We start from the raw sequence: 13,166 nt of genomic DNA on the forward strand, positions 1-13,166 counted from the left end.
AAGAAGAGAGAGACAGAGAAAATAAAAAAGACAGGAGAAAAGAACAGCAACTCTTGTGACTTGTGACCAGCAGATTTCTCTAGAATGGTGAGCTGTGATGGACTTCCGCACAACCACTCAAAATTACACGTACAGAGATGAATATAGTGAGGTGACCATCAAGAAGCAAGATGAAAAATATAATAACTTTCCAGTATAGGGACAAAAAGAACTAGAGGCCACAGGAGCTCTCATTGTGGGTCACAAATGCAATGTTTTTCAAATAGCTGGTTGTGGCTTTTAATGAGTCATCAGATTAATTTTAAAAACCCTTTTTAAAAACCAAAAATAAAATGGAAAAATAATAAGAAAGGAAGGAAGAAAAAGAAAAGAAAATGTTACAGTACATTAGAAAGAGCAAGCTTTTATTTCCTGTGTGTGTATGTTTGTGCATTGTGTAAAGCTGTAAAATATATCTTTTCCTGTAGGTCGCATTTCAAAAGATTTGAAAATTGTTACATTAACACCAACTGTGGTGAAGCTGGATCTTGGGGACATTCAGGAAAAGAACATGCTAAATCCTAATCACTTCAGTTTCTCTAAAACTGTCACTACACAAAAATGTATGTTCAAACTGAGGAGATTTTAGCTCCAAAAAAAACAGTTGAATGGCACTAAGTATGTTCTGTTTAATAATGCAGAAAAGTTTGATCCTTTACGAAGGATTTCATCCAAATGATTAAAATATACTTGCAAATGTTTTAATCTTAAATTTCAATTATCTTCAGCATTTACTTACATGAAGCATTTAATTCCCCAGCTACCAGATAAATGATGTGCGCTTTACTTTTACTTTTCCAAGACCATTGGTTTTAATATTAGAAAAGAAATAAGTCGTGGAACAGAAACAGTTCTATAATGGTGACACAGTGTTTAACATAAGTATTAGATCTTATAAGGTTAATTAGCACAATTTTATAGTAGTGAAAGTAATGGATTGTAAAGTAACTCTTATATGGAGAATAGGACCCTGTCATTGCAATGTGCCCTTGAACTGAATGGTTTTCAGGCATCGGACTGATTAGGATGCTTGTAGATACATTTTATATGGTATCAAATTGTCCTTATAATGTACACAGGTTGATAAGGTGGGAAATTCTGAGAAACTCAGACTCATAAGTTATTGATTTGAAAGACATGAAAATGTTCCAAAGTCTATCTTAGTCAAAGGAGGTTTCAAGGAGTTCCTAAGTTTCAAAGAAATTGAAAACAATATTTTCTTAACAAATTTTTTTAAAAATATCATAGAGATTTTGAGCTTAATGTACATACACAGAAGGACTTATTATTGCTTGGATGAGGGAATGAATGTTTACTCAAGATTTCTTGATCTTTTAACCAGGAATTAATGTTCCGTGTTTACCAAAGGGAAAAAAAATGTTAAGTGTAGATAAGGCATGGGTAATTGTTTTGCTTTAGCACAAAGAGATTAGCTTAAGCATTTGTCACAATCTTGAATATTTTTTCTTCAGTGCTAAAATCTGTCACTCCTTCAGGATCATAGCAATCTTATCTTTTCTGGGGATAATCTTTTATTTCTTGTGCCACAAAGCGTCTGGAATTATACAGTTTGTAGTATGAATGCTTTGTTTTTCAAAAATGTTAAAATAATTATCAATGAACACTACCTTATCAGTAAAAAGTGGTTCAGGATTTCACAGGCACTCTAAAAGGTGCCATTATTTTCAAGTCTCTAAAGGCACTTACCTCTTGCATATAGTTTATTTTCTATTTCTACTACAAGTTTCTAAACTTGTAGGCAAGAAGTACCTTAAAAAGTCAGAATCAAGTAGCATATGCTCAGATTAATCAGGGTAGAAGAAATCCATTTCTCATTTTCTATTGAGATTTTAAATCTAATGATGAAGTTAGCATTGATTTTATTGTCCCATCTAAATCCAATCTTTAATGTAATGAGACTCCTCCTACTTGACACTATACTAGTGCAATAGTTGATTTCAGGAATTTACATGAGTAGATAAATTCAGAATCAGACTTTCAACTTGCTTGATAGAATAAGTAGGCTTGATTTTCCACTTCAAACTGACTTCATTTATCACTGCATTAAACACCTTTGACCCTATCAGGCAGAAGTACTGATGGTGATATTTGAGTAGGGGCTTTCATTGTTGAGGCTTTCAACAGGAATCACTGGGATTCTCAAACTGCAAAAGAAGGGAAAAAATCATTGCTTTTCATAAAAAGAATTTTTCAAGTATAGGAAATATCATGTCTATTCTGAGCAAAGACTAACCCTTAAGAATTATGTGGATATAGCAAGAGACTGAAGAACACGTCCAGAAACCACTAAAATCAGAAGGGAGTGGAGACCAATGAGGAAAAAAAGCTAAGGAGCTATTTCACTCTTTCCCTCTCTCTTACACACACAAATACACAAAGACATATTTATTAAATGAAATACAAATAACTGCAACAGGCTAGAAACACAATGGAAAATTACATACGTTAAAGAGAAGTAGTTACATTTTCTTCACCTGCATAATTTCTTCAAGTCTCCTTTCCCTTTTTTTCCTCTTCACTTACTGTATTATTCCAGCCCTAAATATTTGAAATATCAGGACAGAGCCAACTTAACAAATGATGATACCAGCTGTATCAAAATACAGATTTTGCAAAAATAATTATTCTAAATATTATGTTAAAGAGCTATAGGGGGCAGAAATGTGTACATATAATCATATATTTTAAACATTTATGAAAATACATGGGGCACATTTCCACATATCAGAAAAACAAAACTTTTGTTTTTTGGCCGTGTTGGGTCTTCATTGTTGCGTGTGGGCTTTCTCTAGTTGCGGCAAGCAGGAGCTACTCTTCATTGAGGTGGCTTCTCTTGTTGCAGAGCACAGGCTTTAGGCACTCGGGCTTCAGTAATTGTGGCATGCAGGCTCAGTAATTGGGGCTCGTGGGCTCAATAGTTGTGACGCACAGACTTAGTTGCTCCGCAGCATGTGGGATCTTCCCAGAGCAGGGATTGAACCCCTGTCCCCTGCATTGGCAGGCAGATTCTTAACCACTGCGCCACCAAGGATGTCCCAAAACTTTTTTTTTTTTAAGTCATGAAATACTCAAAGACACAGTAATGAAATTTATTTTGCTTCAAAATTGCCTTTCATTGCTCTTCATGTACATTCTTGCATGACGACTTCAAGAACAGTATTTAGAAAACAAACAAACCATTACCCTCTCCTCATTTTTTTTCAGTTAGTTTAGATGGCCTGACAGGCAAGATGGAAAAGTTGGGTTCATCAGGGCTGAGAAATATAAACAGTTAAGCACAATGGATGGGAAAAGAAAAAAATATTGATTGCATAGTAATACTGATTAAAGAGAGAAGTAAAGTTAGGAGTGGATTGAAGAATTAAGGTAAATGATGGGTTCAGTAGTTAGGATTGGAGATTTTGATGATGAGCTGAATAGTGTGCCGAAAAGATGGAAGGCTGTGATCAGAAAAATTGAAATATTGATATTTAAGGAAGTGAAGTAATGATGATGACAAAGTTTAGTGTATGATTATGGCTGAGTAGGGCTAACAAAATAATTATTGGATATGAGAGGTTCAGGGAACTGAGAGGTCAAGGAATTGGATGAGTTATAAATGTAAATATGTAGGTCAATGAATGTTTAAAGAGATTCTCTCTTGTTCCTATGACATTAATTTCTTTTGACTTCTCTAAGACATACTGGATTTCATTGTCTTTCTTTTCTCATCTCCTAAATGTTTGGTAATCTGTTCTTTTGTTTTCTCTCTTAAGCTTGGACACTTGCTTGGCTCCAATCTCTGTATAAATTCTAGTCCTGCCCTCTGCTCCAGTTTCTAATTTCTCATTCCTTATTGCTAGATGGAGATGTATTTCTTTATTTTCTTCTAGCACTTGAATTTAGAGTTTCTTAAACTGAAATCATCAACTTTTCCTTTCCACTGTATCTCAGTTTGTTTCCACCCTGGTTTATGTTTTGTTTGTTTGTCATTCGGTTGGTTAGTTGGTTGGTCTTGCATTGTTATTTTTTCCTATTCAGGACTAAGATTGTTCTCATACAGACTAGACTCCATAAGGAGAGTTTCTCCTCTGTTTTCACTAACACCATACATTTTCTAGCTCCAAAAAGTTATGTTTACTTTCCCAAGAGCTCTTCTATTATATTCTATTATTCTGTGCTTTCCTTTATTATTACTCCAACTTCATGTAAATCTTTGTTTTCTCTCTTCAGAACTCTATATATGGTCTCCTCATTGAATTTTCCTTTTTCAGGTATTTCACATTGCTATACTTAAAGGAAACTCTGCTCAGAGATATTTACTTCTCAAAAGAGTTAGTAAAGCGTTTTTATTATTCAGGAAAGTCTGGATTTTTCCACCTGATACTCAAGGCCAGGGTTGATTGCCAGGCTAAAAAACGTACAGGTTTAAATGTACGGGTTTGTGTTTTTACCCCCTACCTCTCCATTCCAAACTTTTTCATTTCTTTGCTTTTGTTCATCCTCCTCTTTATGACCAGAATGTTCCCTACCATATTTCATTCTGTATTCCATATTAACGGCGTCATCAGTCTTCTGGTCTAATAGTAAAATAATACTTTTTCATGTTCAGCTTCATGTCCTAAAAACTTTGTCTCGGACTAAGCTTCTTATGAGCATATTTGGTCCTGTTCCTTAATATCAACTTACATCTTGGCTTTTGATTTTATTACTCCCAACTCAGTTATCACATCAAATACTTTTAACGTTGCCCTTTCTTAATTTGTTATCTTAGCCAATAACACTATCACCTAGTAACCTTATACTCTTTCCTGGCATTCACCATGTTTAAATTCATCTATTCAACAATACGGCCTCTGGAAGGCAAGCATCCTAACCAGGATTCTGACTCCTCTTGAGCTGTCATCTTCCATTTCTACCGCTCAAAATCCTGCCATAATTAGAGAGATGAGTCAAAAGTTATATCTTTCATAAAGCCTGTTGCAATGTTCCTAATATTGATATGATGAATCTTTATGATTTTTTATAACTCATTTATGCCATAAATCCTGCCAAATGTTATGTTTGGTTAGACATATTTTATATAAACTATTAAAGTATAGTATCTCAGAGAACAGATATTATTTTAGTTTCCTTATGTCCCTCATAATTCCTGGTTCAAAACTTGCACTGATTTGTTTATAGATACTTGTTAGATAATAATTGTGTAACCTTATGAAGTATCTAGTCAAGAATATATGGGTATACTTTAATTAACAACAACAACAAAAATGTTCATTGATCTCTTACCTGTCTTAAGATGTAAGTGTAAGAGTAGGACATTTTCCGGTAATTAAACCCATCGAGACTCATTGAAGATTACTCTACTATAAACGTTTCTGAAGTTTTGTTTTCCCTTAAGCAAAACTATATCTATAAAGACAGACACATAAATGTTTCATTGATTATGTTTTAAAACGAACCTCAATTGTGATAAGTAAAACATTCAAAGTTAACTTGGCTAATAGTAAAAGTTATTTGATGTTTTAAGAATTGCTCCCATGAAAAGTATAAAATCAATATCAGAATAAAAGGAAAACAAATTTCATTATAATTAAGTTGCACAACAATCAAATCTGAGGAAAAATCACAGCTTGTATGTATTCTCCAAGGACCTAGATCAATATTTTTACAATAATTAAGAATATACCTTTCAATATATGTAGAAAGTTACTTACAAACTATGTCCAGAAACATCTCATTTGATCCTCAATAACAAAATAATCCTTTAAGTATCTTTAAATTTGAAATGATCAACATAATAAATTACTCCACAAGTAATCCCTTTCAGTCTCTTTCTGTTTATCTACCACATCCTTTGCTTCCAACTGAGACTCATTACAAAATTATGTTTTGAATTGGTTTCACAGCTTTAAGAAAGGCTACTCTTTGAACTTCCTTTGTATTTGTATTTTAAATTTTAAAAAAGGAGCAAGCAACCCCAGCTTCTGTTTTCCTATTTTCTATTTTTCTTCTTCCTCACTTGATTGACAAAGTTTGGACTGTGGTTTATGGATGCAATATCCATCTACCCAATGGAGATTGCCTAGGCTAGATTTCTCTCAGAATCCTCCCTATGGGAACCCAATAAAATTAAAATTCTGCACTTGAAACCAATTTCAAACCCACTTTTCAATTAATTTTCATTTAAGTTCTCTCCCTCCATTTATCTAAAAATTTGATAGTATAAATGCTGAGGTTTTATATACAGACTCTGCAGTATAATTTCTTGATTTAAAAGTTTGCTTAAAGCAGAAAAAGGAATCAAGATGTTTACATAACTCCCACCACCTTCTTTCACTTTAGAGTAAAAATATTATAAGAAATAGAGGGGAATTAGGCTTTAAAAAAATCTCCTGAGTATTGAAGCTTCAATCACATCTACTGCCACCCATGGATTTTCTAAACTGAAATAAATGCAGTAGTCATCTTCATGTGCCATATAAGTATATAAGGCCCCAAGTTATTAAATGTAAGTTCATGCTTTGTCTTATATTAAAGGAAATGTAAGATATATGTAACTGTAGTATGTAATTTCTTTCTTTTTCCTTTGAGCCAGAGCAAGATGTTTACTTGAATGCTATTACAGTGACTTATTTTTTTCTTTTATCTAGAAAAAGTAACTTAATTTTCACAGGATTAATTTTAGAATTAGAACCCAACATGTACTGTGCTTATTGAAGGAAAAGACATTGCAGAACTCAAGGGGGATATAGCCATTTGGGAAAAGGAAGATACTGGAGAGTGTATCCATTCCAAAATTTGGAAGACCTTTTACTCTTGTCCACTTTGTAAGGATACTAGGAGAATTCTTTCCTTAGGAGATCTGTATTGTGGGACTGATATTTCTATAACTGAACTGCTTATTCTTTATTCTTCTCAAGCATGAGCCTAAAAGGGAAAATGGGAGCTATGAAGGCAAAGCTCATCAATAGTCTCATCAATAGGTATACTCATCAATACCTAGGGAGTGAATGATTCCATATACAGTTGGAAGAATTAGCGGGATTGTTACTGTGGCATAACTTTACAGAATAAATGCCCCAATGACTAACTCAGGAGTTTCAGTGGATATTAGTAATTATCTTTATATCTAGTTCAAATATTAAATAAACCAGTAGTCTGAGAAAGTTGTGGCAATTCTTTCCAACACTAATTTATAAATAAGGAATTGTTAAAGATATCAGAGATTCTCCTATTAGATATCTACAAAACAGTGAGTTAATAAAAGTTTTTAAAAGTCTGTTAAGATAAAAACAACTTCACCAAGACGTTAGAATACAAGAGAATAAATATACAAGCATATTTGGTTCCTTTTTTCACTTTTATTTTCTTTTTGTTTTTTGCTTACCCTAGGAAGAAACTGCTACACAAATATTTTTAGGTGCCTAAGAAAACAAAACATCTTTTTCAGCCTTATAGATTTGGTAGACAAACATAAATTTAATTTCATCTCGTTCAGAAGATTTTCTACTTTTAGTTGAAAATTAATTGCTTTGAAAGGGGCAACTCTCTGAATTGGCTATCTTAATATTCTTGCTGTGGAGTTATACAGTATTATCTCATGCCTGATGCTGTGTCACTGTCCTCTTATTCCTGGTGTCTGGCTCCTACTCTTTTTCAGCCTTATCACGTAGAAACTGTAGACTGGAACCACTTTTTAAATGATCTCCTTTGGTTGCCTGAACAGCAGGGAAGATTTTTATTCATTTGCAGCAAGAAACTCAATCATTCTAGGTTCCAATTAGAGAAAGCCTAGGGGCCCTCTTTATTAAGCTGAAACACAAATTGTATCAAGACTTGCTAAACCAGTTAATATTTTTATGGTGAAGCTCATTTTATTAAGAAGCTTGAACATTTTAAGTACTAATTGGAATATGTATAGACTATTTTTAATCGATGTGTAAACTCTAACCTCCATTTTGTTAAAATTGCATCTTATGGTGCTAAATTTTTTGCCACCTTGAAGATTTATCATACAGAGTACAATCAAGAATCCTGCAATGTTCGGTGTCAGGAGTGACTTATACTGCTATAATCTCCTGTTAACCATTTTTGCAGGTGTTTGTTCATTATTTCCTAAAAGAGAGAATTATTATTTTAGAAAAAAAGTTTTTTAAATACTGGCAACTTGAATAATTTTTCTAAATCTTTAACTTCGTTTCTATACACAAAATTTAAAATATATATCTAAATTTAATTACATATTTACAGAGCCATGTGCTTTAAGATATGACTTAAAGCTTATGAACACTAACAGAGAAAAAATTGACAGTTTAGATTTGGGGAGTATAAATTTATGTATGGAAATGTATAGGTATTTGCATATAATTATATCTGTGTGTTTAAATTCCAACTTATACATGAATAAATATTGCCTCTTAATATAATAAAATACTTCTATTAAGCAGTATTTTAAGGATGAATTTTCTGAAATTCAAATTATCCTTAATGTAACTGTTATCTTAATGTTGGCCTTATGTGGCTTTGTAGAAAGGATGCAATTTCTAATTATTTCAGTTACATGCAGTTAATCATAATTTTATTGTGCCAGCTTTTTTCTTTAAAGAATTTTAAGGATGTCTATGGTCCAAGATTATCCAGTCTATCAGTTTTAAAATAAGAATTAGTAAATTCAAATAGCAACAAGCAAATGTGGAATATATGAAGAAAGTTGAGAAGTATTAATGGTTTGACTTTTATTAAAGATGCTATCAGAATGAGTTGTCTGTGTAATTGGATGATATAAATTATTGTATTATTCTAATGTTTTTAGATAACAAGCTTTTACTAAAAAACTAAGCGATTTTTTTTACCACATTGCTGATCTACTTATTTTGATACAGTTTACAATATTTATTATTATTTGGTTCACAACTTTTATTTCTTTTACAAAATTTTGTCAGAAAAATATATATTCTTCATCTTAGAAAAGCTGTGGTAGTCACAGGCACCACTTATCAAGACCTATGTTCTAATTGTATTCACAACAACAAAGCATAAGTTCAACGTTTTCACCAAAATAAACAAATAATTTAAGCTTTTTTGAAAATAATTTACAATGATAAGATAAAATCATTTTTAAATTTAAAAATTTTAACATAGAGGAACTAGGAAAATATTCATCATGTTAGAACACAAGGGGTAGTGGGCAAAACATTGACTATGGATTCAGACCAGGGTTTGAATACATCTCTAATCTTCTATATTATTATCTGCATTATATTTTTTGAAATGATACTCACCATGTTCTTATGAGGATTATAGAAAATCTACATAGAGTAACTAGGACATTGTCAACACATGGTTATAGATACTCATAACCATTCTTATCATTAACAATTACATAAGACTGAACTCTTTGAAGGCAGAAATTCATGATTCATTTATCCTTTCTTCCCTGAAAGCAGGTTTTGAGAATTCTTTGCAAGTATTTGATTAAAGGAGAACTGTCAGTTTCTATGAGTTCAGTTTTTTCTTAGATTCCACATATAAGTGAAGTCATATAGTATCCGTCTTTCTCTGTCTGACGTTTCCACTTAGCATAATGCCCTCAAGGTCCATCCATATTGTCACAAACGGCAGGATTTCCTTCTTTTTTTATGACTGAATAATATTCCATTACATTTGGAATTTATTTTCTTTATCCATTCATTTGTAAATGGACACTTAGGTTGTTTCCATGTCTTAGCTATTGTAAATAGTGCTAAAATGGATATGGGTGCAGATACCTTTTTGAAACAGTGATTTTGTTTTTTTTCCTTTGGATATACACCCACAAGTAGAATCACTGGACCATATGGTAATTCTATTTTTAATTTTTTGAGGAACCTCCATACTGTTCTCCATAGTGGCTGCACCAATTTACATTCCCACCACCAGTGTAGGAGGGTTCCCTTTTCTCCACACCCTCCCCAACAATTATTACTTCTTGTCCTTTAGAAGGCAGCCATTCTAACAGGTATAAGTGTTATCTCATTGTGGTTTTGATTTGCATTTCCCTGGCTGTTAGTGATGTTGCGCATCTCTTCATGTACCTGTTGTCCATTTGGAAATATCTCCTTTGGAAAAAATGTCTATTCAGATTATCTGTTTTTAATCAGGGTTTTTTGCTGCTGACTTGTATGAGCTCTTTCTTTATTTTGGATATTTACCCCTTATCTTATTTATCCAGACATAATATTTGCAAATAATTTCTCTCATTCCATAGGCTGCCTTTTCATTTTTTAAGTTGTTTCTTTTGCTGTGCTGAAGCTTTTTAATTTGACGTGGTCCCACTTGTTTATTTTTGCTTTTGTTGTCAAATCTGACAAATCATCACCAAGACCAATGCCAAGGAGCTTCTTTCCTGTTTTAGGTTTTCAGGTCTTACATTCAAGTTTTTAATCCATTTTGAGTTGATGTCTATGTATAACGTAAAATAGGGGCCCAGCTTTATTCTTTCGTGTGTGGCGCTTCAGTTTTCCCTGCACTATTTATTGAAGAGACTGTCCTTTACCCTATTGTGTATTCTTGCCTCCTTTGTCAAAAATTAATTGACCATATATGCAAGGGTTTATTTTTGAGCCTTCTATTCCATTTATCTATGTGTCTATATTTTTGCCAATATCATACTCTTTTAATTACTATATCTTTGAAATATCATTTGAAATCAGGAAGTGTGAAACCTCCAGCTTTTTCCTTCTTTCTCAAGATTGCTTACCTATTTGGGGCCTTTTGTTGTTGCATACAAATTTTAGGATTGTTTGTTCTTTTTATGTGAAAAATGCCATTGGAATTTTGATAGGGATTGCATTGAATTTGTAGATTGCTTTGGGTAGTATAGACATTTAATACTAATTCTTTCAATCTATGGGCAAAGACCATCTTTCCATTTATTTGACCTCTTCAGTTTCTTTCATTAATGTCTTATAGTTTTCAGTGTACAGATTTTTCACCCCCTGGTTACATTTTTTTTCTAAGTATTCTATTCTTTTTGTTGCGATTATAAAATAGATTTTCTTAATTTGTTTCTGATATTTCATTGTTGGTGTATAGAAATTCAATTGATTTTTGTCTATTGATTTTGTATCTTGTAACTTTACTGAATTCATTTATTAGTTTTAAGAGTTTTTTAGTGGAATTTTTAGGGTTTTCTTTATATGCTATCATATCATCTGCAAATGAAGACAGTTTTACTTCTTCCTTTCCAATTTGGTTACCTGTTATTTATTTTCCTGCTTAATTGCTCTGGCTAGGACTTCCAGTAAAATGTTGAATAAAAGTGGCCAGAGGCAGGGGTGGGGGATAGGGGAAATGGGTGAAGGTGGTCAAAAGGTACAAAATTCAAGTTATAAGATAAGTTCTGAGGATATAATGTATAGTATGCCAACTATAGTTAATAATACTGGATTGTATATTTTAAAGTTGTTAAGACAGTAGATCTTAAAAGTTCTCATCACAAGAAAAAAAAACAACTATGTGAGGTGATGGATGTCCACTAAACTTATTGTGGTGATCATGTGGCAACATTTACATATATCAAATCATTATGCTCTGCACCTTAAACTAGTGCAGTGTTGTGTGTCAGTTATATCTCAGTAAAGCTAAGGAGGAAAGAAAAGAGATAACTTGCAGAAAAATAAACCTCTAGAAGGATGAGAAAGCAGGAAAGGTAAGGGGGAGAAATGTCAGGTGGTTTCAGGCAAAGCTGTGCCCCAACAATGGTGGCCCCAAATGCAAAGGTATAATTCCAGGTACCTCTGTGGAAGGCTGCTCCAATAGCCCACAGGCAATCCTCCAGAGTCCAGCAGGTATGAGACATTTAGCCACAGAATCTGGGCCGCAGGACCTGCTATCTATCAGTGACTACTACAGTGACTCAACTAATTAGCTCCTTAATACATGTCTGCTTAGTTAAGGAGAATAGAATAAAATTATAATTGCCATACCTCCAAAATCTTCCGAGTGAGTGCATTATGGTTCTTTTGGTACCTTATAGAAGTTAGCACATAGTTATCCATGAAATGGGTGTTAAATATTATAAATTGCTTAATTAATTCACAGAATATGTAACATTTCATATATTTTTTGTTTATATGCATGTTTAAATCCAATAGGCCAGAACCTGTTTTGTGGACAAAGGATGGCGGAGAATTACCAGATCCTGACCGAATGGTTGTGAGTGGTAGGGAGCTAAACATTCTTTTCCTCAACAAAACGGATAATGGTACATATCGATGTGAAGCCACAAATACCATTGGCCAAAGCAGCGCAGAGTATGTTCTCATTGTACATGGTGAGTACCTTTTGACATTATTATACATGTGAGAATGACCTGAAAAACTGCTTAAATTTATCAAAATCTTTAGAATAATAAACAAATTTAAATGGGTTTTCTTTTTCTTTCATAAGGACTTCTCATAAGTGTAAATATCTCCAAGTTTCACAATTAATATGTTTCAAGTCAAACTAATAAAATTACAGCCTATACTCAAAATAAAATTTATATTTGTGAAAGATTTTTTTATTATAAATATACTGTATAATATTTGGTGGTGAATAGTAAATCATATTAATGGTTTTCTTTACGTTTTACAAATAAATGCTTTAAATTATAAATCAGAATCATGAAAACAATATTTTCCCTACGTTAATTTTGGTAGTATTATCATAAAAATATGCTTTATAATCAGTATTACTAGTTTTACAAAGAGAGACAGCATGTAATCGAGATGTAGCAAAGACAGAGGTGTACAATACTAGTGAAAACTGCACTAATTTCTTATGAACAATAATTTGAAACACCCACAGACATTTTTTTCTCCTCTGCAATAATCTCACAATTTGAGTAAATATAGGAAAATGGCAAAAAGACATGCCAATACCCAAGATTAAAAAGAATCTCTGTTTTTCCTAAACTCCAAAAGCCAGGACAAGTTGTTCATGAGGTAGCTTTAACATATTGTTAGACGGAGATGAACTTTTCTGAAATCGATAAATATCACAATAAACAAAATTAGGTTTCTTTATTGCAAGACTTCTCAGAGTTTATTTATAGGGTACAATGTGAATCTCCAAGAGAAAAAAGCATTAGAGAATGTAAGCTT

The 13,166-nt window shown here is 32.7% G+C and overlaps 1 protein-coding gene across 5 annotated transcripts in view; it reads left to right on the plus strand.

Moving 5' to 3' along the window:
• The window catches only part of CADM2 (cell adhesion molecule 2), a 1,026,782-nt gene that overhangs the window by 927,045 nt on the left and 86,571 nt on the right, over positions 1-13,166 (plus strand). For all 5 annotated transcript variants that reach the window (XM_082392431.1, XM_082392433.1, XM_082392432.1 and 2 more), the window contains one exon: positions 12,177-12,355. In XM_082392431.1, the coding sequence (XP_082248557.1) occupies positions 12,177-12,355 (179 nt within the window). The remainder of the gene's footprint in view (positions 1-12,176; positions 12,356-13,166) is intronic.

This window comes from Balaenoptera borealis (assembly GCF_965194805.1).
Source record: "Balaenoptera borealis genome assembly, chromosome: 5".
Taxonomy (NCBI): domain Eukaryota; kingdom Metazoa; phylum Chordata; class Mammalia; order Artiodactyla; family Balaenopteridae; genus Balaenoptera; species Balaenoptera borealis.